The 26,635-nt window shown below is 51.9% G+C and overlaps 1 protein-coding gene across 9 annotated transcripts in view; it reads right to left on the bottom strand.

Moving 5' to 3' along the window:
• Positions 1-3,015: 3,015 nt before the first annotated feature.
• The window catches only part of CNTFR (ciliary neurotrophic factor receptor), a 40,702-nt gene continuing 17,082 nt past the window's right edge, over positions 3,016-26,635 (bottom strand). For 6 of the 9 annotated variants that reach the window (XM_053570181.1, XM_053570205.1, XM_053570151.1 and 3 more), the window contains 7 exons: positions 21,703-21,787; positions 17,000-17,233; positions 9,784-9,901; positions 9,444-9,610; positions 8,204-8,367; positions 4,304-4,484; positions 3,740-3,912 (listed from right to left, as the gene is read on the bottom strand). In XM_053570181.1, the coding sequence (XP_053426156.1) occupies positions 3,740-3,912; positions 4,304-4,484; positions 8,204-8,367; positions 9,444-9,610; positions 9,784-9,901; positions 17,000-17,233; positions 21,703-21,787 (1,122 nt within the window). Of the gene's footprint in view, positions 3,654-3,739; positions 3,913-4,303; positions 4,485-8,203; positions 8,368-9,443; positions 9,611-9,783; positions 9,902-16,999; positions 17,234-21,702; positions 21,788-22,013; positions 22,104-26,635 lie in introns of those variants that run through there. The other 3 variants (XM_053570213.1, XM_053570221.1, XM_053570191.1) reach the window with 2 other exon arrangements.

Here is a 26,635-nt window from a genome sequence, read left to right as displayed (position 1 = left end):
TTGTGAGCTCACACGCTCTAGGAAGTTCTTAGGGCTGGAGGTTGCCCAGGAGGGATCCCTGCCTAGTATGAGAACGCAGACCAGTCGTGGGATTTATTTATGTGCTGATATCTGCCAGCCTAGGAGCAGGAATGAAGGGCAGCCAGGTGGCCGAGAGGGGGCAGCAGAAGCCAGGACAGCCCCTGGCTCAGACTTGAGAGGAGCAGGAGCCACAGGCTAAGGGTCTAGACTGGGGCAGGAACCCAGAGGGAGGCAAAGAAAGAGAAGGACTAATAGAGTCAGGAAGAAGGACAAGGACAGAGATGGAGATAGGGTTGGAGATATACACCCGGAAATACGACAGAGGGGTGGGGATGAAGATAGATGCACAGACAGAGATACAGAAAGAACAGAGATACAGACACAGAGATGGGGACAGAGACACATGGAGACAAAGAAAGGGAGAAAGGCAGAAAAGGAAAGATTGACAGAGATTAGGAAGAGGAACAGAAATGCAAAGAAAGGATGGAAATGGAGAAAGAGATAGAGACAAAGAGGGAAAAAGAGGGGAAGAGACAAAACATGGAGCCATATAGCAAGACACAGATGGGACAGAGACCTACAGGAAGAAGTACAAAGATAGGAACCAGGTCAAAGGCATATTCAGAGATAGGAATGGGACGGAAAGAGATAAATATAGAAATGGGAATGGGTTCAGCAAGAAGAGAGGGGTGGAGGGGGAAAGCAGAGACAGTTTAGAGTTGTAAATGGGGCAGAGCTACACTGGGAGGACAGATCAAGTGGTCAGGGACTGATAAGCCAGGACACAGAGGGAGGTCCCTGTTGCAAGTACACTGTAGGGGGCAAAGAGAATCAGTGGACTGGAGAACCAGCCGCTGTGCACCTAAGGTCCGGGATCCAAGCCTCCCCCTGCCCCTAGTAGTGTTTTAATTCTCCAGGTTCTGCTTTAGCTCCAAGAAATGATGTCTATACTTAGCCCTGGCTCCCCAGAACCACCCTGGAAAATGGATGTGAAGTGACAGTACTTGACAGAGGCAGAAGCAGACAGCAGCCATAACCCTGCAAAGTGAGCAGCCTCTGAGAGGTCGAAGCGCCAGGACCACAAGGAGAGATAACCATCTCCAGGCCCAGTCCCATCAGAGATAATGACACTGCTCCTTCAGCCACCTGGGCTTGGGACAGGGCTGGATCTCTGCTGGGGTTGAGGGCAGGGAGGTGGATGCCCTAGTCATCTTCTCCATCAGCCTCTGAGACTCCAGCAGGCCCCCTCCCCTCCTTCTGCCCCCTCTTCCCCAGGCCTCACATAATTGCTTTCCCATGTTGCTAATGGAGGCCAGATTGCTGATGCCCAAGCCTTGGGTGGGCGGTGGGTGGGTCAGGGCTGACCAGGGCTCTCACAGCAGGAAGGCAGCACAGACCAGAGATCCCCTCACTTCAGGCTATCCACCACAAGGATGGAGAATGGTAGAGATTCTGATGCATCCTAGAAATACAATGTGCTTGGCAAGAGAGTTAGTAACCCCCTGCTCTTTCCTCCCCTGCTGGACCTGGCATGTAGGTTCAGGCCTGAGCTGTACCTGACAGGGACCAAACAGAACTGGGGGTTCAGAGCAGTCCACAACTCCCTCTTCAGGATGTCCATCCTGGGAGCCTCATTCTGTGAATGAAGAGCCAAATGCTCCCATAGCTGGGACCACCCACCTTGATACCTGGCCTCTGCTTTCCAAATGTCTCCCACCCGGAACACTCCTCTCTCCTTTGCCCTGAAGTAGAGCCAGCCACTTTCATTCTGGAGCCCCTTATGAAGGCCCAGTGCAGGGTCTGTGTCTTGTCCAGCTCTGACCCATCAGTGCTTAAGGTTCTGTGAGTCTCCCCTCCCAGGGCACAATCCCAGGCAGGCCTGGTGAGACCAGTGAGGGCTGTTCATTCCCTGGGCCTGGTTTCAGGAGGGTCTGAATTGAGAGTATGTGTGAGATAATATCGGGATGGGTGGATCAGTGGAGGTGTGGTGCCTAGTACCTGCTAAGGGGAATGTATGTGTATTAGGCTGGACACATCTGTGCAGGGGTCACTGTGTACATAGCTTTGACTCCACCCCTCTTCTTGCTCCAGGCACCCAGAGCTCCCTGAATTGGGGCTCTGACCTTCCCTTTCATCCCCAGGTCAGAAGGTCTGCCTATTTGTCCCCAGGCATTCTCAGATAAGGTGCCTCAGTGAGGTGGCTTCTATAACAGGGGCTAGACCTGAGCAAGCTGGGGCAGCCAGGGGGCCTCTCCTTTAAGAAATCATAGGGACACAGGATCCCCAATTTTGGGGACTGTAAGAGCATGGGCAGGTGACCAAAGACTGGCCACCCTATAAAACCAAAGCCCACTCCTCTCCAACTCCACAATGAGTCCTGGTTGTAACCTAACCTTGAGGGTAAACTTGGTACTCTTTAATTCTAGTCCTGAAACACAGATCCCACCTCCAGTCATACTTCAAACAACCTCCTGCAGGCAGCCTCCCTACTGGGCCCAGGCCTAGGATATTTTGTGCTTTGAGACTTTGTGGCCTGGCTGAACCCTAGGCCTAACCTTCTAGCATCCCTGGACTGTGTGTCCTATATGGTGGAGAATCACACACACACATACACCCCAAGGATAAAGCCTGGCCTCCTCACCCTCTTCTAGTTCAGGCCTGGGCACTCATGGAAGGCACCTCCAGAGATGACCCTTGAAAGGCCTCTGCCCTGGCTAGGACTTCAGCAGCCTCCAGGACTTACTAGATGCCCCTGTGTGGGACCAGACTCCACTGGAACCTCTCATTTCCTACAACTTTGCCCCTGGCCACAGCCCTATGCTCCAGGAAGCCCCATTCCCCAAGAAGTAGAAAATATTATTGTCAGATGTATCTGCATGAAAGCCAAACTGTCTCTCCCATCTTCTCCAACCATAATTTCTTTGCTCCACGAGGCCTGGAAAGGGAGGACTTCTTGGAAGAGAGTATCTTCCCAAAGTGGTCTGTTCCAAGGACTCATGAAATGGTGACATTTAATGAGAACCCCCCACCCCGACCCTGTATATACATCTATAAAAAATTCAAATACAGCAAGTTACCATTGAGTCAGACTAGAAGGGACTGACAGGGCATTAAATACTGTGGCATAGGAGCAGGGTCAGGGGAGGGCCATACAAAACAGGGGCAGAAGTGGAGGGACTGAAAAGTGTGAGCGCTGGGGGGAGGGGGATGGCTGGGCCCCCCCAGCATCAGGAGCTTATAATCTGATGGTGGCAACAGAGACCCTGGGACAGACAGGAGGCTGGGACAGGAGGAGAAACTGAATGTGAGAGGCTCCCCTCAAGTCCCCCAAGGGCTCCTGGGAGTCGCTGGCGTTGGAGGGTCCAGCCCAAGGGGGCAAAGTGAGGGGGGTCTTTGGTGGGTGGGTCAGCTGCAAGGTCCTCCTTCCCTGAAGGAAGAAAGAGGGCCGGCTTGGTGTGGCAGAAATAGGGACAGCAGGCCCGGGCCTGCCGGGGTTTCTATAAATTGTGTCTGAAGAGAATGCAAAAGGTCCTCCTGCCCGTGTGCAAAATAGAAACCGGGGTCTGCAGGCTCAGCTCCGGCCTCCTGCTCCTCTGCAGGTGCTCTGGTGTGTCCTCATGGGATTCTGGGCTCTGGGGAGACAGGCAGGGGCCTGTGAGAGGTGAGGCTAGAGTAGGGGTCCCCTCAGACTCCCCTCTGCTACCCAGCCTCACTTGGCCTACCAGATCAGGAGACTGCTGGCAGTGGTGGCAGCGGCAGCTAGGGCCAAAGTGACAGGGACACTGATCAAGAAGGCTGCTGTCGGTCCTCCACCGCTGCCCAGCTCCCCAGGGTCACAGATCTTCGTGGTGGGCGGGGGTGCCAGTGAGCTGGTGGTGCTGGTCGTGGTCTCTGGGGAACATGGAAGAAACTCAGGCAGGGCCAGGGCTGGGGTCCCACCAAGATCTGGACATTCATAAGGCACATGGCTCCTGCTTCCTATGTCAGACTGTACTGAGGGCCATTGGATGGCCCCTATCTCCTCTCTCAAACATGCTCTGCTTCCCCCATCAGGCAGTTCCCAAGGCTCACAGATGACCTTCCACCTAATGACCCCTGCCAAGGATATCTAGATAGCAAGGACCAGGAATAGCCAGAGTTGGAAGTGTGATAGCCACAGAGACTGTGGAAACCTGAGAGCAGAGACTCCAGTCTTGAAAGGAGTTGGAGGAAGCAAGGTAGAGCCAGGCAAGAGTGCAGGCCAACTGAGAGCAAAGGATGCAGGGGCAGAGGGTGGGCTCACCCGCAGCCTGGGCCTCCGTGGTGAGGTGTCGTGGTTCCTCGGTCCAGGGTGTGGCATGGGCAGCCACACTCCAGTCGCTCCACGTCCCAATCTCATTGTCCTTGGCTGCTACCTGGATGATGTACTCCTTCCCAGCGTAGGCATCTGTGATGGTGTGTGCTGTGCCATCTGACAGCTCTACCTGCAGCCAGACCATGGGATGGAGGGGGTTAAGGATACCCTGGGAGTCAGGAGAGTGAGGCACCCCCCAGAGGAAGTGAGAACACCTCTGAGGAATGGAGAATGAACACATCCTTGGAGGAAGTGAGGACCTCCCTTAAGGGGAGAGAGGACATTGAGAATATTCCTATGAGAAGACATCATAGGGAGGAGACCTCAAGGGAAGGCAGTCAGCTCTGAAAGAGAGTAATGAAATCCTTAAGGAGGCTAGAAACACCCCCAGGGGAGAAGAAGGATGACTGTGCTTAGTGTCTACGACTCTACTGTTGTCCCAACTTTCTCACAAGCCCAAACCTGACTGAGTCTTAACCTCAGTCCCAGTCTGGAAGTGATGAGAGTAATGGGGTGAGAGTGAATGGAGATATGGTGCCCTCACCTCCCATCAAGAAGCAGTTTAGAGACTAGGTATGGTGACTCACATCTGTAATGCTAGCACCGTGAGAGGCAGAGGTGAGAAGATTCCTTGAGGTTAGGAGTTCAAGACCAACCTAGGAAACATAGTGAGACCCCCCATCTCTATAAAAAATATTTTTTTTTCTTTTTTTTTTTTTTGTGGTTTTTGGCCGGGGCTGGGTTTGAACCCGTCACCTCCAGCATATGGGACCGGCGCCCTACTCCTTGAGCCACCTGCGCTGTCCTCTATAAAAAATATTTAACAGAAAAATTAGCGGGACATGGTGGTGTACTTTCACAGTCCCAGCTACCTGGGAAATTGAGGCAGGAGAGTCACCTGAGCCCAAGAGTTTGATGTGGCAGTGAGCTATGATTGTGATACTGCCCTCATGCCCAGGCAACAAAGTGAGACCCTATCTCTAAAAAAACAGAAACAAAAACCAAACAAAAAAACAAGCAGTTTAGAGAGCTAGGCTGCCTGAGTTAAAAGTCTGGCTGCTCCATCTCTTACTAGATAGGTGACAAATTTACTTAACTTACATGTGCCTTGACATTCTCCTCTATAAAATAGTGTTAACAATAGTATCTATCTCTTAGGGTTATAATGAGAACTAAGGCATGTGGAAAGCACCAAACATTTCAGCCAGCACTATCATTATCATGGGTTCCAGCTCAGAGCCTGGGTTCCCAGATGCTTAGTGCACCCTGCAGCCCAGCTGGAAAGCCTTAGTGTGGGTATTGGCCTGCCTGAGGCAGAAAAGGGTAGAGGACAGCCCCTAGGGTGGCAGGAGCAGGACAGCTGCTCCATTTCCTCCTGGAGGCTTCACTGCCTCCACCCCCATCCCACCCCCACCCTGCTGGCCCCACCCTGCTGGTCTCCCCCACCCTTTAGGCCAGCTTGCCTGTCCGGCGCCCCTCCCAGGCCCAGGCTGGGCTCTGGTTCATCTCAGCGGCACCCGCTGCCTCATTAAGCCGCCTCATAAACAGGGGCAGCCGGCAAGGGCGGAGGAAGGGGCCGCTCTGGGCCATGTCTGGCTTCAGGGCTTTTTTGGTCCCTGTTCTAATCTTCCCCCAAGAAAACTGGGATTTGGGCTACTTGACCTGGCAGGTTGCAAGTATATGGGCACGTACACATGCTTGTGTGTGTGTGTGTATTTGTATGTATGCAGTGGGTTTGAGCACAGTAGGAAGCTTCCCCTAATTCCTGCTGAGTCTATGGCCCTGATGTGAGAGGTGATGGTAAAGGTCACCACAGTGAGAGACATTTTGGGGCCAGACCCCGAGCTAGTAAATCCTATCCCCAGCACTGAAATATCTGTGGGCTCCAGACCCCCCTCTCCTGAAGCTGGGGTCCCAATTCCACCTCTGGCCTCCCAGTCCTCTTCTGTTCTGCAAATATCACCTCTGGCTGAGTAGCTCCCTAGCTCCATCAGTTCCTTCTCCCTCCTTCAAGGATTCTCCATTCCATACCTCATTGGTGGGTTCAGGGTGAGCACCAAGCCTCTAGGAATGTGGCCCCGGAGCTCAATGTTCCGTCGTAGCCAAATCTCCTAGGCCTGTACACTTCTTGCTAGACTATCACCAATCCCTTAAATTCCTTCCTTAAGAGAAGAGCTCCTCAATTGGCAGGAACTCTCTACTTGCTGACATCCACCTTGCCTGCCTGGAAGCCCTCCACGCAGTCTACTGCAGCAGATGTGAGACAACTCTCCAAGCCTCCCTGCTGAGTTAGGGCCAGAGCAGGGGCTGCAAGGGACCCAGCATGGGTACTTGCTTCCCCTTTGTCTGTGCTCAGATGGCCCTGACAGACTTCCTGGTACCCGTTCTTTCGCAATTCCTGATTTGTATTTTCCTCCTGAAAATCCAAGTGATGTTCTTCTGTGCTCTCCCCTCTACATCCGCACCTAGTCATACACCTGCCCAGATCAAGGATGGAGGAGAGTAGATTCTGTTCAGAACAAAACTAAAGTTGAAAAGAGCTGTAAATCTAGGTAACCCCAGAGACAACGAGACATGGAACAGGGCTAGAATGTGCCACAGGCCACGCAAGTTTTTGTCACAGAGCCTGCACCCTTTGCTCTGCCCATGTTAGTGTGGGGGTCAGTTCTGCCCATGGTGCATGCCAGTACGTGTCTTAGCATGTTAGTCACACACATACATGGAGCATGGTTCCTGCTGGGAGCCACGTGTGTGTGTGCATGGTCCCGTGTGTGTGGTGGGCAATGTGCCAGGTCCACTGCAAGGCGTGTGCGCCGCGATGCGCAGGGCTGCTGCCTGTAGCTCGTTAGCGGGGGAGGGGGGCTTGTGAAACTAGACCCTGGTTATTAGCAATGCATTAGGCGCAGGCAGCTGGCCAGGCGGGAGGGACTCCGGACTCTTGTCAGGGAACATGTGAGCGTGTGAGCAGCCTTTGTGGGGGCCAGACCCACAACCTGGATAGGCACCCAGGAATCAAATTACGCACTTTAAAGGCCAGATGGGAGGAGGACATAACAGATGGAGGTGGAGCCTGTGGATGCTGTGGGAGCACAGGTTGACCCTGGGGAGCCAGCCTATGTTGCCCCACGAAGTACCCTCCCAGCCCTAGACCTAGACCACAAACTTTATGGATCACAGAGTGCCCAAAATGCTATGGGCCCAGGGCTATCAACATGAGAGAACCCCAAGTCTGCCCCAAACCATTGGCTGCTCCCCAGAGCTCTCTCTCATAGTTTGATCAACATCTAGACCACAGCCTGACCCCATAGTGACCCTTCACTGCTTCATTCCGAGCCCAGGCCAACTTCTGACCCATAACCTTAAGCTGACCCCTAAGCTAGGTCTGACTTTAGAGCCCTGATAATAGTCATGGCCTAAATTCATACCCTGGGCCAAGTTTGATCCCCTTGAGCCCATCTGTGAATCCTTGAGGACAGGGACTTTCCTGCCCACTGAATTTAGCACAAGCCCAAAGCCTGGGCTAGAGTATAAAGAGGGAGATGCCTGGTTAGGGCTGAAAGCCAGGGGTAAGGAAAGGGAACACTGCCTACCCCACCACATCTCTTCCAACAGTTCTCTCCACTACTCTGGGGAACCACAGGCAGATGTGTTCCCACTACCTAAGGATACCTCCCTCAGCTCCATTCATTCTCCTAGGCCCACCTTGTCCCTTCTCCCCCTGGAAAGCTTCTCTGACTGCTGTCAGGTCTCACCCTGGAGCTGCTTCCACCTGGGATATGAATGCTTCTCGTGCCACGTGGTCCTGACTCAAGCACCCAGGATCTTGACAGAATGGGGTGGGGCACTCACATGCTGCCACTGGTCCAGGATGAGAGGTCGGTAGCGCAGAAAGAACTTGAGAGGGAAGGACTCAGGGTCAGGCCAGGTCGAGGGGGTCTGCCATGTCACCTCCAGCCGGCGAGGATTGCTGGGCACTGGCCGGGCTACCACATTTTCTGGAGGATCAGGCTTCACTGTTTAGGAGACACAGCTTTATTACTGCACTAATCTCTGTGAACAATCCCAGCCACCATCTTGACCTTCTCATAATGCCAACCATTGTCATCATCACGGTCACCATCCTCTTCTCTGTTGTCAATTTTGGCAACCACCATAAATGGCCATCTCTGCCACCTCTGATATCACTATCATCATCAAAGACTACTATTACTGTCTCTGTTATCAGCTCTTGATATCAATATCCCATATTTCATTTCATCATCCTGACCAACATCCCAGTAACTAACCCCATGTGATTAGGCTTACAACTGTCACTCTCATCAGCACCTGGATTACCCTCTCCTGCTCCAGCATCACATGCTCCCCCAAGGCTGGTTTTTCACCTTAACTTTTCCAGTTCCAAACTAAGATGTGAGTCAAAGTGAAAAGAGAGCCACAGGTGTTGCAGATCTGGCTTGGAGGTAAGTGAGGGATCTGATGGGAGAATTGAAGAGCCCAGCTCATGTAGAAATAGTCTGGCTGGGGATCCAGCCATGCAGTGTTGGGAGGATGACAGGGGCAGGCAGAGGGGTCTAGATGGGCTGGGGTAGTAACAGACAAAGCCTGCCTGGAGCAGGGCAGGGGCAGGCAGAGGGTCTGGCTGGGATGGGGGCCGGGAAGGGCGGTATCTGTCCCAGTCCTGTCTCTTGTTCTGACACCTCATTCATCACAGGACGTAAGGAAGCCATTAGCGTTTGGGGGGAGATGGAGGCTGCAGCTGCACAAGGGTCTGGCCCAGCCTGTCCCCCCTTCCCCCTGCTGCATGCTCTGGGAGCCAGAGAGACAATGGGAAGAGGTGCTGGAGAGGTCTTTTAGCCCTGCAGGTAAAGGACATTCACTTACATGTTCATAGGCTTGTGTATGTCATGCATATATGTGCACATGTATATACATAGCACATATACCTATGCACAGGCATGTTTGTACCATGTATACAAGTACATGCATTTGAACATCCCCACCAATGTTCGTGTACACCTCTGGCACACATCCTTGTACATACTCCTACTGGAGCATGCAGCAGGTACCTCCTCCAAACCAACACACGCACCAATGGTGAACTCGTCAAAGGTGATAGCTGTGGCATTGTGGCCCAGGGCATTGCTGACACTTATGGAGACCTTGTACTTGATGGTGGAGAACAGGTGCATGTAGCGGATGTGGCAGCGGTTCTTGAGGGCTGGGTCCTTCTCACAGACCATTATTTTGGAGCCGTGCCTAGAGAGGGGTGAGGCCCAGGTACCATTACAAACATGAAGGGTCAGATGAGGCAGAGGTTGGGGGAAGGTGAAACCCAAGGTTGGTCTGGGGTCTAGACTGAAGGCATGGTGAAGGGATGGGGAGAGGTCAAAGGTCAAAACTGAAACCGGGTCACAGGCGCAACTACTCACAGCACGGTCACATTGAAGGTGTTGGGAATGTAGGTGGGGGTGGGCAGATGCCAGCTGCAGTAGAAGCCCTTGGGGTAAGTGTTGGAGCGGCAGCTGAGCACAGGCTCCCGCGGCGGCACTAGGGGTGAGGATGTCATGGTCAGAGCATTCTGGAAGCCTCTAGTCCCCTGCACTAGCATGGGGACAGGTGGGCCCAGAGCCCCTGATCTCCCCCCTCAGCCTATCATTGATGCCAAAGGTGGGGGGGGGGCTGTCAGCGAGGGTCTGAGGCTTCCCAGGCCACAGAGAGCCAGATGTTTAATTAAAGAAAAACAAGGGCTGTGCAGAGTAGCAGCCCCCCCAACCTGCTCAATGGAGGCAGGGACTGTGGGGAGCAAGGGCTGTGGGCCTCAGCTCATCAATCACAGGATGGAGGTGATGTCTGGTAGAATCGGCCCCAGCCCGACACCACCTGCCACACTGTGTCCACTCCCAGAGGAAGACTGTGCAATAGAGACCAAGGGGAGTCCTGAATGGGTCCTCCGGTTGCTGGGGTGATCAGGGTGCAGTTCTTGGAAAAGGGAGGTTCCCCTCAGTAGAGACTGGGAAACACAAGGACAGGCCTGGTGGCTACTTAGGAACAACAGCACTGGGCACTGTTCATGTGTGTCTATGTGTGTAGTTCTTTGCTTATATGTTACAAGCATGCAACATGAAAAAGTGACCAGTGACATGTAGGAGCATCTATGTGGATGTGTGAATCTGTGACTCTCAGAGTGCATGTCTACCTATGATTATGTGTGTGCATGTGCACAGTGCCTGTTGAAAGGAAGCTACTGTTCCCTTCGTGCGGACCTCATTCCAGCCCCACCCGGAGCTTCTCCATCACAGACCCTGTAAGATGTCCTTTACAAGGTCAGCAGCTGCCTGTACCCTGAAGTAGAAAGGCCCAGAGGATGATAGGGCCTAGGGTCACACAGCAAGGAAGAGATGGGACTAAACCCCAGGATGGGATTACACATGCGACTACACACGCACACTTGGGAAGTCCTTTCTGCTGTCTAACCGCACTCTTTTTGCTGCCGTGAGCACTTAGCCCAGCTGTTCCACCCTCAAGCATTGGGTAAGGCGTGAGGACAGGCGGCTCAGGTTCCTGGAAGGAGGCAGCTTCTGTGATCTGACCCAGGCAAGGAATGTCCGACTATGGCTCCAGGGACACTGACACCTCCCTCCTGTGCCTCCCCCAGCCCCCGCCCCCTGCCTGACAGGTGGACAGGAAATGGGAGGGGGGCAGCCCAATAAGCCAGGGACAGTGGAATGTGTGTCTATGCTTGTAGAGTGGCCATGGTGACACATGGGAAACCGTGGGCTTCCATCCACAGTGTACACGTGATTGTGAGTGACTCTGTGTGATTGCATGTCCATGTCTAGTGTGTCCAGTATGTGTGATGCTGTGGAGGGGCTTGTGGCAGAAGGTCCAGGACCCAGATATGGCTTTAGAGAAGAGGAAAGGGGGCAGAAAGACATTAGGAAAGCTTCAGTGTAACAGGTGGAGTGGGCAATTCCGTGACGCTCCACTCCCCAGGAGGCAGGAGGGAGCCAGAGCCTAGCTGAGATCCCACAGAAGCAAACTGCATTTCTCCCTCTGCTGCCTGCCTCCCCTGAGAAGTCTTCCTGGCCTCATGCCCATCTTGTGCCTGTCTTATGTTCGTCCTGTGTGCCTTTAGTGTCCCTTCCCTATCTGCCCATGGCTGTAAAGCTCTGCATGGGGGTGGGGTGGGGGGTGGCCAAGGATACAGGAAGTGCCTTCTGGGGGCCTGTTGGCGAGGCCAGACTTGGCAGCTGCCCCAGGAGAAAAGGACATTCTGAGGTCGGCCGAGAAGCCTCCACCCCCCCCCCCGCCACCACCCTCCCTTACCCCCAGCTTCAAAGGAGAAGGGCACTGGGCAGGGTGAGGGTGTGTGTGTGGGGGGGAACTGAAGTCTGCAGAGTCAGCTCCCTGCTGCCTAGGACTCTTTGGAGGGCAGAACAGGCCATGGCACTAGACTTCCAGGCCCCTTCCCCGGGCCAGCCTCCACACTGACCAGGCTGCTCCATTTCCCTGACTGTTCCCTACCTCTGACTAGCCCTTCAAACCAGTTCTTCTCTCTGACTGGGCAGGTCATGGGGGTGGGGTTGAGGGGTGAGGCTGGGGGGCTGGATGGGGGCTTTGTCTGTCATCTGGCTACTCCTGCCTGGCCCTGAGCCCTGAGCAGGAAAGAGCTTGGGTTTCCTGACAGGGACCATGTTTCTCAGAGGGAAAAGGAGGAAAGAAAAACAAAGGAAAGGAAGAAAAGGAGTGACTTGCTGCAGCTGGAGCCCAGCTGAGGGGCTGGGTGGGCGGAGGTGGGGGTGCTGTCAGATTGTGGGACAGTGTGGGATCAGGATGTCTGTTGTATGTTGTGAGTTGGGGGAAAAGCTATTTTAAAGAAACTGTGAGGCTGTGTGTGTAACTCTGAGAGGCTTTGTGTGTGCAACTGTGGGACTCTGGGCAGTTGTGTAACTATATGATTGGAAGCTGTGGGACTAGATGATGATTGTTCATGTGTGACTCAGAGCAAAGTTGTTCAATTTCGAGATTGTCTCTGTGTGTGAGGCTGTGTAGCCGAGATACTCTGGGAGAGTGTGCATAAATGTGACATTATGTCTGAACACAGTTACCACCTGACTTCATATATGAGACACTGTGTATGTGATGGAGCCTACACCTGAATGTATTTTCAAACTGCGGGGGTGGGAAGGTGCCCCAAATTCCCAGCTTGTTCATACCTTTGAAACAAACACCGTGTAAGAGCATGTTAAAAGAAGCATGTGAGCAAAAGCTCCCAGGCACATGTATGACAATATCAGGCTCTGGGCATGCAGGCATGCTCCAAGATGCTCAGACATTGAGTTGCCCCTTGTAGGGGCTCCTGAGACACTCAAGTGACTATGTCAGCCTGTGGCAGGATGTCCCTGGATCCCACACGGGGCAGTGTGTGTGTGTGCATGCGTGCATGTGCCCCCGCTGGCCCAGGGTTTGTTTGTTTTCTTCCTAATTGGCTTGTTTTTCCATGTCCAGCCCACCAAACCGCATGTTTTTCCTCTCATCTCGCCAGCCCGCCTGGGCTGCAGCCCCCGGCACGCACGAGGCCTGCCCGCCGGCCCAGAGAGAAGGAGGGGCAGGCTGCCCACACCCTGGGCCAGACCAGATCAGGGCGGGGTGACCCTTTTGCTCCAGCCCGGCTCACACTTCACCCACAGGCCTCCTCCTGCCTGGCATTCAAGGCCTGTGGCCTGGCTCCATCTTATCTTGTGGCACCCCCTTGAAGTGCCACAACTGCGGGACTCCCAAATGCCCCTCCTACCTCCCACTCTTGATTTCTCCCCAGACTTCTTTGACCATAGCACTCTCTCTACTCCTTCCTTCTTAGCCAAAAAGTGCCGAGAGAAAAGTAGTGCTGAGCCAGGAGGCTCAGAGTTTCTGTCCTGACCAATCAAAAAAATTTAAAAAATCAGACAAGGAACTGTCCATTTAAAGATATTTTAATCTCTGGCTTGTTTTACCTTAAAATCAGAATGATACTGAATCAACAGTGTCTTATAAACAAAAGGATGAACTGAAAGGAACACCGTGATCCTGCTGCCTAATGTGGGGGCAGTCCTTTCACCATCCCAGGTAGTAGAGTCCTTAAAGCTCTGTTTGTCAGCATTCACCTGAGAGCAGGAAGGTGGATCAGGAGAAAGCAGTTGAGGGATCAGGCCGTTAAGGAGACTTCTAGCAGAATATTGTTATGATAAGGTTCCCTTGGAAATAAAGACATGAAAATCGCACATGTTTAAGATAAATATTAAATAATTTTTGGCTTGGCTGACCCATAAATCAAGGGTTACTCTGTCCTTTTCTCTTGACAGCTGGCAAGAAGGATAATTTGGTATTGGGTGTCACCAAACCCAGTCTCTTGCTACTAATATAAAGTGACAGAGAGGATCATGATTAATATCCCCTGTTCCTCTAACCAGGTCTTTAGAAGGAAATAAGGCAGTGGGAGATAAGTACCTGTTACTAGTGCTATAGCTGATTCACAGGCAGCCCTCCTCTAACAGGCAGGGCTGGGGAGTAGGGAGCACTATATATAAAAGGTTCGGGTCTGGTCACATCAGGGCAGCTGTGGGTATGTCCTATGGGTATGAACTATGGACATTACTTCAAGACCCAATTCTCAGCCGGGTGCAGTGGCTCATGCCTGTAATCCTAGCAATATGGGAGGCCAAGGTGGGTAGATTACCTGAGCTCAGGAGTTCCAGACCAGCCTAAGCAAGACTGAGACCCCATCTCTAAAAACTGGCTGGGTGTTGTGGTGGGTACCTGTAGTCCCAGCTACTCAGGAGGCTGAGGCAAGAGGATCACTTAAGCCCAAGAGTTTGAGGTTGCTGTGAGCTATGATGCCACGACACTCTACCAAGGGCAACAAAGTAAGACTCTGTCTCAAGAAAAACAAAAAGACCCAATTCCTCTCCAACGATCTCTCAAAGATCAAGTTGTCAGGAATGGGGGCCCAGGGTCACCAAGGCAAATCACTGCCAGCCTTATCCATCCTGAGTACTTTTGGGATCCAAACTGAAAAGACAGGAGTGTGGGTGCCAAGTTGAGCTCATTCTTCTTTCATGGCACTCAGTAAGTGGCCTTTTCCCCTATGTAAGGTCCTGGGACTAGGCTCTACTTCTGATGCACCCCATAGCGGGCTGGGAGAATTTAGTTAGGCTGGTCCTGCATTTCTCAAGCTGGCCAAAAGGGGTTACTCCACTTTGTAATTATTAATGAAATTTTTGGCTTTAAATTCCATCTCTCTAGTTTAAACACCTTTAAAAAAAAAAAAAGGCTTTTCCCACCAAAAGTATTTTCTTACCTCTTTCAGTCCCACTTGTGGGTCAGTATTTTTGTGGAGGACCCAGAGAAACACATTCTCACATGGTTGTCCATACCAGTCTCCTAACAATGAGGCAAGGGCCTGCTTCCAGATCCCTTAAGCATCTCCTAGGTAGTTTCCAGGTAGTAAAGAAACAATCTCTGAGCAGTAGGGTGCATCACACCCAAATGGAATTAGGCCAAAAAAGCTTGACTCTCTGGCTCCAGAGAAAAGAAACTGAATTATGTTCAGAGTATTCATTCTAATGGTGGATGCCTCTAGCTGAGATCCACATGTCTGCCCACCTGTCCCTCAGCAATACTGATGATGTCATCATTCTGACTTCAAATTCCTTTTCCAAATTACACTCACCTGTTTTCCCTCTATCTTCCTGCTGGCTTCTTCTTATCTCTTTTTTGTGGCTCATTTCTCTCCATCAATCCCTTTCACAATGATGGTCTTCAGGGCTCAATTTTTTTTTTTTTTTTTTTTTTTTTGAGACAGAGTCTCACTATGTTGCCCTTGGTAGAGTGCCATGGCATTATAGCTCACAGCAACCTCAAACTCTTGGGCTCAAGAATTCTCTTGCCTCAGCCTCCCAAGTAGCTGGGACTACAGGCACCCACAACAAGGCCTTGCTAATTTTTTTTAGAGACGAGGTCTCAGTCTCACTCTTGCTCAGACTGGTCTTGAATTCCTAAGCTCAAGGAATCCAACTGCCTCGGGCTCCTAGAGTACTAGGGTTACAGGTGTGAGCCACTGTGTTTGGTCCAGGGCTCACTTCTTTCCTCACTCCACAATCCCTTCCTGGCGATCTCACCCCACCCTCCAACCATGGCCTTAATGCTGTACACACACATACTCCATCCCCACCAACTTCCTCAGATCCACTGGCTACCAGCCATCAACTCCTGGTTGTCCCCCAAGGATCCAAACCCAACATGTCTGCAGCAGATGTCCAGGTAGCCACAAATCCTTTGCCCATACAACTTCTCACTGTCAACATCTGCAGTTATTTGCTAAGAGCTTTCTTTGACCACCAAGGCCTGTTTTGCCTGCTGGGCAGCATCAGGCCAAAAGTGATGGGGAATTAAAGTACCACCCTCAATCCTAAGAGAATCCCTCAACCAATGATAGGCAGGAATTATTGTATATACCTCCCAGCTCCCTCATCCTGCAGGTGAGGTACACATTCTGCATCTGCACCTAGAGTTTCCTCCGTGGTGACTCCAGTCACCAAGGGGTAATAACTGGATAACTCACTCTTTATTGGCTAACTTAACTTCCTTTTTCTGTGCCCCTTTCGGGTCCCTTACTGTGTTTTTGTCACCTGCTAAATAAACTACTTACTTATGAATTCTCATTTTGGGACCTAATTCTAGGGAAACCCAAATTAAGATACTATTCAAACAGAACACGCTGTCCTTCCTTTCACCCTGTTGCAGGGATCAATAACTCCAGGTGTCTTGACTCCTCCCACTCTCTACCCTCCTGGTCTTCCCACCTCTGATCACCAATTCCTGGAAGTCCAACCATCCCCCTCAACTTCCCCAACTCCATGCCCATAATAGCCCCCTTCCCACCCTGGCTTTGCCCACCCTACCTGCCTCTCTTTAGTGCAATGACAGTGATCTTTTAAGAATATGACCCAAGCTGTTTTACTCCCCAGCTTCCAGGATCATGATCTGCCCCTGTTCCCTCCCTCACTCCCCCTACCCCATTTATACAAGCCCAAATGGCCTTTTCATGCCCTTCTGAGGCCTATGGTCACACTCAGGTCTCTGCCAGAAATGATGTTTCAATGTATCTTCCAAATCCTCAATGTCTCCATGTGCTCCCTGCTCCAGAAAGCCTCCCTCCTTCCTTGGGGTCTCCCAGAGTGCCCATGCCTGCATTTGTACAACCACACATCCCATTTCCCTCCCTAAGGCTCTCTGGCTAGCCACTGGGAGAGCTATAGTGAGGTCACTATAGCTCAGAACTGTGACTTTAGGGTCCCCTTCCACTCAGACCCCAGAGGGACCTGCCTTGCCAGTTCTCCTCCGCCCATTTTGTCATTTAGGACAGGATTTCAGATCTCAAAGATCTCCACCAGATATGCCTGGGCAAAATGTCCAGGCCTCTGGATTCAGAGGGTGAGCCTGAGCAAGGAGGTCAGAAGAGCAGGCCAGGACAGAATCAGAGGGCAAGGATCAGGCTGCAGCCTGTCCCTCTCCCGGCCCTCTAACAGGAAAGGGACTTGACCTAGGCTAGGGGTCTGGGCCTCGAGAAAGGGAGGAGATCAGACAAGGGGTCAGAGCAATACTTACAGCCCACATGTAGCAGGACTTGGTGGCGAAGGTGCCAGGAGTCACGGTGGAAGCAGGCATAGAGGCCACTGTGGCCCAGTTCCAGGCCCCGGAGCACAAGCTGAGAGCCATTGATCAGGTCAGGGGCCAAGTCTGTCCCATTTACACGCCATGTCACGGCTGCATCCCAGTTTGCTGTCCCACATGGCAGTGTCACATCTGAGCCCAGACGCTCATACTGCACATGGGGTGCCTCTGTAGGGGATAGGGAGGGCACAGGGCAAAAGTTACAGGTCACAGCCCTGCCCAGCACTCCCAGGTGAATATGAACAGATGAAGATGCCTGTGAAGATGCAGGGGTGATGGTGAGAAGTTCCAAGTCTGGCTGTGTGAATGCTGTAAGGCGATGAAGCATGTTCAAAACTCCTCTGTGGCTGTGCAAGTGTGCAGGGATGTGTCTCCAAATTTGTATGCATGTACACGTATGGGGCTGTGTGTGTGAGACACAGAGTTTGTATAGTGCTAGGAGGGGTCAGTTCTCAATGAAAACCCAATTCACCTCCAGTCCCTGGGTTACTTCAAACATTTTCCTGACCCCCATGACCCTAACCTCTTGCCACCAATAGGCCTGGCCCCAGGTGCTGCCATCCATTATCCAGGCAAAGCAGCTCTGAAGGCCCACTCCTTTCTCTATCTCTCCCTATCTATTTCTCTCCCCCACCTCTCTCCCTCTCCCTGATACTGCCCAAACCCCATTACCCACCCCACTTCCAGCAATCCAGGCTTGGGCAACAGCAGAGGAAGAGAGAATGGACAGGAATGAACCCTAGGGAACCCCTGACAGCTGTCAACTTTGTGAGGCAGGAGCTGCTTAGTGCTAGCTTGTGGAGGCAGAGGGGAGGGCAGTGCTGTTGGGACTGAGTGAGCACTCTGACCATTCCTCTCTTGCCCCCATGAGGGACCTGTCAGAGCCAAAAGCAAACCCAGCAGCCCTGGCCTCAGCAACCCAGGCATGATGGACTGAGCCCAAGAGACTGGAGATGGAAGGGGAGAAGAGAGCACCTGTTGGGAGGCAATGCAAGGTGGGGAGGTGAGTGGGACAGAGAAGGTTGAAGAGGCAGATCTGCAGACAGCAGCAAAGAAGCAGGCACACAGAGGCAGGGAGATGGGACTCCCAGGACACCCCCTCTCATCCTACTTCCCTGGACCTGGCCAGATCTGTGGAATGAGGGTGGGAGGGATGAAGGGAAGGGGAGGGGGAGCAGTTGGGGGGCTATGGGATCCTTGTTAACACTCGCTTACATCTTCCTTCCAGAGAGCAACCCCGCTGAGTTGGGGGATTTTCAGAAGCAATTCCTGTTAACGAGCCAATTAAGTTGGGCCAGTGGCCTCTTAATTAGACTTGTTAACACCACCAGGACTGCAGGGGAAGAAGGGATCCTCCTTGGGACCACCAGATTTCCCCCTGTCCATGCAGTCCCCTCCCCAGTACTGCTTTTCTCTGTGCTGGAACATCTGTCCTAGTCTGCTGCCCCTGTCATCCTCCCTCCCAGTGCCAGGGTCCCTCTGTGTCTCTGTGTCTTGCTCTTTCTCCCTTGCTCCCTTTCTCTGTCCTGCCCCTCTCTGAGCCTCTCTGTCCCTGTCAGGAGAAGGAAGCAGGAAACCCAGCCAGTCCTGACCACTTGTCTGTGGGGCTTGGGACCAGCCAAATAGAGGATGAACGGGCGGAAGGGCGGTGGCTGGGGGCCTTGGAGGCCACAGCTGTGAGGCTGGACCAGAGACTGAATGGGGGCCTCCCCCTGACCAGAGGCCCAGTGTCCAAGACTCAAGTCATTGAGCCCCCCTCCCCAACCACCAGCTCCAGACTCTGAGCCCCCCTCCAGCCTTCCTTCCAAAAACCTGGAGCTTCCAGGAAACATGCCAAGCCCCTCTCTCTGCACCCCCCCAGTAGAAACTTTGCATCCAGCTGCCTGAGAAGGAGGCTGAAAACTGACCGTTGGGGAGGGGGTGTGGCCATCGTGGTCTCAGCGGCAACACATCAATACTGACCAAAAGCAGCTCAGTACTAACATGGACCCAGCATGGCCCTTTAATACTGGGGAGCAGGGAAAGTCTCAAGATGAGGACACAGTGACCCAACAACACAACAAATACAATTACAATGAGGTAACACTTCCCCACCACACCTTGTCTGCTTCACACACAAAAAAATGGAAATACAACTTGACAACAATTGACAAATCAAAGACGGAAGGGCAGGGCAGGAACAAAAAAATGACAACACAATGACAGAAGACAACTACAGGCCATAATGAAGAGGTGGAGGGGGCAAAATGGCATGACAAGCACCGAGTGTCACAACTGCTACAGTAACACAACAATACCAATACACACAGCCATGCAACAGCTCCAAAGATGGCAATGATTTAATCCTTTGTCTCTGGACAGCTCTCCTCTCACCCTGTGGGTGCCCCTACTGATGTGCTGTCCATTTCAGAAATTAAATCAAGCAGCAGGGGGAGGATGGGGTTCTTGGCTCTGACGCGGTGACAAATGCTCCAAAGGAATCAGCTGTGAAAAGGTTGTTAGAAGCCAGGATGAGAGACAGAGACAGGATGAGGTCATGGACACAGAGAACAAGAGGGACAGAGCTGAAGACTCCCTCACACCTGCATACACAGGCTCATTTGGGGATCACATGCCAGAAACAGTCCCGCTGAGCATCCTAAGCAACATTGCCATACACACAGGAACCAAGACAGTCACCCACAAAAAAGGAGGATACACAGGATAGTTGTCTACAAGGTCATAGTCACACATGGGTTCACAGTCACACAGGGACACTATCTCACTTCAGGAATGTTAACACCTGCTATGATACCACAGGCATGCACAAGAAGGGCACCACCACCCAGGAGCATAGTTACATATGGGGACATAGTCTCACACAGACAGAGTTTGTTTAACAGGGACATAAACTCACAAAGAGAAACAGAAAGGTATTATTACACAGGAGTACAACCTCAAACACAAGGATAAACCCCACAAAGGGCAGTCACATATAGACAATGTCACACATGAGGCATAGCCCTACCCAACTCTCATCCCACTGCCTGTATGGTAGTCAAGCCAGAAACACCATCAGTGTGTAACTGTAGAGGATCCTGCCTATGAGACATCATGGGTTACTCTACATATCAGAGTCACATGATATGTCCCTCTGGGTGTTCATATGTAGCAATGCCAGTGTGCGACTCTTGGGCAGTGTCAGTATGCAGCTATGCCAAAGAAGATTCATGTCCAGCTCTGAGAGAGGGTCAGCAGGAAGGTCCCCCAAGCACTCACCCTGTCAGCGGATAAAGCACACAGAAAAATGCATCCTAACAAGGACATGCTTTCACCCACATAAAAACAATCTCATATACTCTCAGAGATGCAGCCTTACGCTCAGGCCCTTAGCCTTGGTCACACAAGGTAAAGCTTTGTACAAAATGGTAGAGTCCACTTGTAGGCCCTAGGCAGGTCCACTTGGCAGCCATGCTGCAGGCCAGGCTCTCTCTGGATCCCAGTGCTGGTCTGATAAAGAGGCAACAGAAGCCTTGATCCACCACCCTCCTTAAACTCATAGCCTTGAGGGTGGCAGAACTCAGCCATCGGGGCCTACTTCATGCCTGGTCCTTGGAACTGCCCCACCCTTTCTGCCTCTCCCTAATCTGGCAGAGGTGGGAGGGGGCAGGACCCATCCAAGTGGGGAGCTTAGGGAGCCTCATCTGAGGCAGGTTTTTTTTTTTTTTTTTCAATAGAGACAGAGTCTCACTTTATCACCCTTGGTAGAATGCTGTGTTGTCACAACTCACAGCAACCTCCAACTCCTAGGTTTAGGTAATTCTCTTGCCTCAGCCTCCTGAGTAGCTGGGACTACAGGTCCCTGCCACAACGCCCGGCTATTTTTTTGTTGCAGTTTGGCCGCAGCCGGGTTCGAACCTGCCACCCTTGGTATATGGGGCCAGCGCCTACCCACTGAGCCACAGGTGCTGCCCTCTGAGGCAGGTTTTGAGTTCAGACCTTATACTATTATGGCCAGTAGAGGGACTAGTGGTCAAGTTAAGAGGCCAGCAGGGGTACAGTTTCCTGTCCTCTGTGTGGTGGAGTTCTTGATTTTCACTGGAAAAATAGGTAGAGGGAAGACAGGGAGGCTGCCCATGGCCCAGCCCTGAGCAATCCCTCCTACCTCCAGCCATTCCAGCTGAGTAACCTTAGTGTATCAGCTCTCTCCCACTTGTCACCTTGCCTATCCCTTCATCTTGTTTTTCATCCACAATCTCCATCCACATCTTCCCTCTAGGATAAAGCTGAGGATAGAAGGTGACCAGCAGTCATGCCCACTGACTGCTGTCATTGACTCCAACTGTACCCCCCAAATCTCTAGAAGAAGATCCCCTTTCACCCAGAAACTATACACATGTCCTGCCCTAGCCTGCCCCATCCAACTTTTATCTCACTGCCTGTATGGTAGTCAAGCCAGAAACACCATGTGTAAGTGTAGAGGACCCTGCCTATGAGACATCGTGGGTTATTCTACATATCGGTGTCACGTGACATGTCCCTCTGGGTGTTCATATGTGGCAATGCCAGTGTGCGACTCTTGGGCAGTGTCATTATGCACCTAGGCCAAAGAAGGTTCATGTCCAGCTCTGAGAGTGGCAGCTCCCCCAAGCACTCACCCTGTGGACTATGTCTCTGGGCGTAGACAACTGCAGCAGCAGCAGCAAGCAGAGCACAGCAGGCCCACGGGACAGGAGCAGCCATCTGTTGGGAGAAATGGGTAGGGGAGGGGCAGCATGAGCCCAGGCAGGAACATCCCAGGGAGCCCCCTGTTCTTAGGCAGGACTGAGAAATCCCATCCCTAGGGCCAGAGCACCTTGACCCTAAATACCCTTCTTAATGGGGCTCAGGATCCTCTTTTAAGCAATAGAAAGCAACATTATTGGCATCTCTAGGCAAAGGTTTGCTAAGATGGTAGAAGGCAACCTACAGTGGTTTGTTGTTCGATATGACTGCTGGCTGCAGAATGTAGTCAACCGCAGATAAGTTATAGAACATTGGTAATGCCAGGGCCATTTTTCTAAAAAAAAAAAAAAAAAAAACTTTACTAGTGAAGTTGGCTAATTAGCTGTAAACATCACCAACTGAAAGGGTAATGTTTTAACTTAATTAGAGGTATGTACCTCTACAAATTATTATTAATATTATTATTTTTTGAGACAGAGTCTCAAACTGTTCTTGGTTAAATACTGTGGTGTCATAGCTCACAGCAACCTCCAACTCTTGGGCTCAGGGAATCTTCTTGCCTTAGTTTTTCTATTTTTAGTAGAGACGGGGTCTTGCTTTTTGCTCAGGCTGGTCTTGAACTCAAGCAATCCACCTGCCTCAGTCTCCCAGAGTGCTAGTAATGAGCTACCACCCCAGCTCCAAGAAGACCTCTTGCCATATTCCTGGGGAGAGAGCCTAAACCTGGATGCTCAGGAACCCTTTAGATCTGTCCTTTATCACTATTCCCCTCTGCTATGAACCTTGCCAGTGGGCTCTGGGAAACTCAGAGCAGCAGAGTACCAGGGCAGTGGCACATGACCCAGGTCAGATGTGGCTTTGTTTAACTATATACCAATGACCAACAAAAAATGAGGAGTTTGCATATGTCAGTTCTTGTCAAGGACCCAGTCCATCTCCAACCTGGCTATGTGTCCCCAGGAGCCTGGGCCTCCCAGCCCAGCAGATGTGCATCAATGTTTATATGCACCCATGTGAATACACAAAGTATGCTCCGGATATGCCCCCAGCAGCCAAGGTGGATACAGGGCCCCACCACCACCTCGTGTTCTGCTTCTGGGCTGGGTCTAACAGCTCCCGCCTCTACCTTAGTTTCCTGCAGACCAGGCCCCAAGTGTGACAAAAAACCCCTCAGTCTAAACAAGGAGAGGGACTATCAAACACACAGAAGACACAGGGACACTGCTGACACTCAACCAAGGCTACTGTCAGAGATCCAGACAGCCACACCGCAGACACTGGCCAGAGACACCACCCAAAGTAACCTAACAGGTTTCTCCACACATAGTGGGAGACAGACTAGAGTCTGTTAGAGGGACCACCAGACAAAGCCAGAGAAATATGTAGGTTTAATCAGATAATCAGCCAGAGAAATGGTCAGAGAACAACTAACACAATCAAAGCCTCACCAGAAACACTATAAAAGACTTAGCCAGACCCAAGGAGAAATACTGCTGAAGGAAAAGTGAGAAGCACAGGCAGAGAACCTATCAGCGCCATACCAGAGAGCTACAGACACTGTCAGAAACGGTGCCAGAGAAACTGTCTGACACACAAGCAGAGAAATACCAGAGAAACTGATAGACACAAACAGGCATACACCCAGCAAAACAGCTAGAGAAAAGAGCCAGAGCTATAGCCAGATGCTCAGTCAGGAAGTGTCCACACCACTGAAAACATTGCCAGAGACACAGCCAGAGACACCGTTAGATATACTGCCAGAGACACCCAGAGAATGTGCCGAGACACTGCTACAGGCAGGGCCGTCCTAGCCACAGAGGAAGCGACACAAGTGGTTGTATCAGCCTGCAGCCGTTGGAGGGACTTCCTGGGGCTCCTTTACAGGAGGGGGTCCTGCTTGACCCTTGCTACACTTTACCCTCCCCAGGAAAGTCCCCTTGTCTGAACTTGCTTTTTCTCCCAGCCATGGCTACTTTTAATGTCCCTCCCTAGCATAGGTAATCTCTCTATGTCCCATGTGGCTACCCTTCCCACATCAGTGACTCCCGGGACCTTAGCTACTGGTTCCATCTGACCCAAAGCCACTGCCCCATTCTGAGCTACTCCTCAGGTCTTTGAGGTTAAGACAATGGCCAAAGTCACACAGCCAGCAAGTAGTGGAGTCAGGAAATGAACCTAGAACTGTCTGAATTCAGAGCTGTGGAGGAGAAAGAGAGATAGCCTGGAGGCCTACCTGGTTCCCCAACTCGGCCCTTGCCAGTGGCCCTCAGTCCCTCCCCCACTGTCTCTGCCATCTGCCCATGCCTTTCTCCTCACAGCCAGGAAGATCCTCCACCTCAGTGCCAGGTCCTGTTCCCACCACATGGGAACAGGAACCAGGTATGGCAGGCAAGGAGCAAGCAGAGTGGAATGAGGTTGCTGACGCAGGATGGGAGCATCCAAGAAAGAAGAGGAACGGGTGGCCTCTGCCCTCAGCTCCTTCCTAGTCCACACAAGCACAAGCCCACACACACATAGGCATGTATGGGGAGGCACACACATGCACATGTGCATGCATACACGCAGGCATGGGCGCACACACATACACATACACAGACTCAGGCCCCCACAGGGGGAGGGATGGCTTCTTCATCAAAGTCGCCTCCATCAGCCCGATGAGTTACTGTAAGGGCCGGGCCCTGGGCCAACGGGGCTGCAGCCACGAGAGACGGGCACTGCTGAGAGTGCTGCAGAGAGTGGGGGTGGGGTACCAAAACAGATGCTACAGGGTTGGGGGTACCCAGAAGAGGAACAGACCCAGGGAGGGGAAACAAGAGAGAGGGAGAGAGGAAAAGCCCTGAGTGAACACCCAGATGAACAAGGAGAGATGGAGATAGGAAGAAACAGAAGAGATGCAGGGAGAAAGATGGGGCACAGGGGAGGTGGGCAGAGCAGAGGGAGAGGCAGATCCAAAGAGAACAACAGAGACCCTGGCAAGGTCTCTATGGATGTCTGTGCTAGGAGCCAACCAGCTCCTCTAGCATGAAGGAGGATGGGATGGTGGTGTGCCATCTGAGCCAGGAGCAGGGTGTTCCTCAGGCTGGGGGATTCTCACTGGGATCTAGGGGCCTAGTCCTCAGGGAATAAGGGTGGACTAAAACCCCATCATTGCGACTGCCCCTGCCCCTACAGATCCAAAAAAACCCAAGCCAGTTTCACTTCCCCCTTTCCTCAGAATCCCAGCTGGGCCCACTCCCCAGATGGGGAGGCTGAGGCCAGAGGCATCCATGCCACACCTCTACCCTGCCCTGGCTCACCCCAGGCCACCCATCCCAGGGCAAAGAGTATATTTCCCAGGAATTTTCCAAGTCCACACCCTATGGTTCTGGGATAGATCTGAAAGAAAAATCCAGAGAGAATAACAGAGACCCTGGCAGGGTCTCTATGGAGGTCCACACTGGCACATGCTCCCTGAAGGCCTCTGGAAGAGGTCAGCCTCAGCATGAGTAAGGAACAAAGGGTTCCTCATTAGCAAGACTAGAGCCCAGCACCCAGCATCCCCTGAACCCCTGTCAGCAGAAGGGTCCCAGCAGTTTTTTTAGTATCCTAGTGTCATGGTTACACATACACACACACACACTACACATTAAGAGTCAAATTCTGAGGCCCCAACTTAGTGCCACTGTCCCACTGTGACATAAAGACACCACTGTACACTGATAACAATACCCAGTGAAAATGACATAGTTGCACTGTTGACAACAACACATAGGGATGTTGACATTACCACAATGACAATAATGTTGTGAGTGACAGTCACATACAGTGATACCAACAAACAGGGCAATGACACCTGTTGACACTGACCCAGTGACAGTGACAGTAACCTCAGAATCAAAGACGCAATGATACTGTCACACAAAGGAACAATGATGGTGACATCAACACAGTGACACAGGGATGTAGACAGTCTCAGTAACAGTCACACAGGACAATACTTGACCACAGTAATACTGGCACCCTTGGAGGCTGACAGTCACCCTCAGTAACACTGACAATGTAACAAGCTTCAGGTCAGGAACCTCGCTTACCCAGTTTTGAAGTCTGGCTTTGGCTCCAGGATCCAAGAACCCTCTTGCTAGCCCCAGTTATCATAGTTGCCCCGTGCCTGAACCCTCACTCCCTGCCCAGCTGAGAGAAAAAGCTGGGAGAGGGAGATATAAGTTTTAGAAAACCCCTATCTATACCAACCCAGGGAATCCCTGCCAGTCAGGTGGTGGTGGATGGGAGGGTTAGCACCACTGACTGAGTCTCAGATATAATTGTGTATTTCTGCTGATCTGCAATGGTGTGTTCTGAACTTCAAAGTGTGGGTTGGCGTGGGTATGCTAAAGGCCAGGTAGGCTTAGTCTGGTTTGGACAATGAATAGGCAGGGAGGCCTGAAAGCAAGTGTCCTGAAAACAAGGTTACCATTCCATCTCCAAGGTAGGAACTGAGATCCAAAGCAGATCACTGGCTGAACTCCCCTCTCCCCATTTTCAGGGATTAGGTGGGGTCAGGAACATTCATCTGATGGAAGGCATCTGGTCCAGTGCAGGGTGAAGGTGACTCCCCACAGCTTCTACTTGCCTACCCCACTAATCCCCACAACCCCTGAATCCCACAGTGTGAGGGGGAAAGGCACCTTTGTCCTGGAGCCACACCTCTTTCACCTCTCCCCACAGAAGCCCTAGAGGGTCCATCTCCAGAAATGAGGTCAAGAACAGAGGACACAGTATGGACTAACTGATTCAAATGCCTGGGGAACTCTAGAAGCCTCAGACCTGCAGAGGAATTAGGTTGAAGCAAGGAAGAGAGACACATATACTTGAAGATGGGAAAGAAAA

Source organism: Nycticebus coucang, chromosome 2 (assembly GCF_027406575.1).
Source record: "Nycticebus coucang isolate mNycCou1 chromosome 2, mNycCou1.pri, whole genome shotgun sequence".
Taxonomy (NCBI): Eukaryota; Metazoa; Chordata; class Mammalia; order Primates; family Lorisidae; genus Nycticebus; species Nycticebus coucang.
This window is presented reverse-complemented; position numbering and strand designations above follow the sequence as displayed.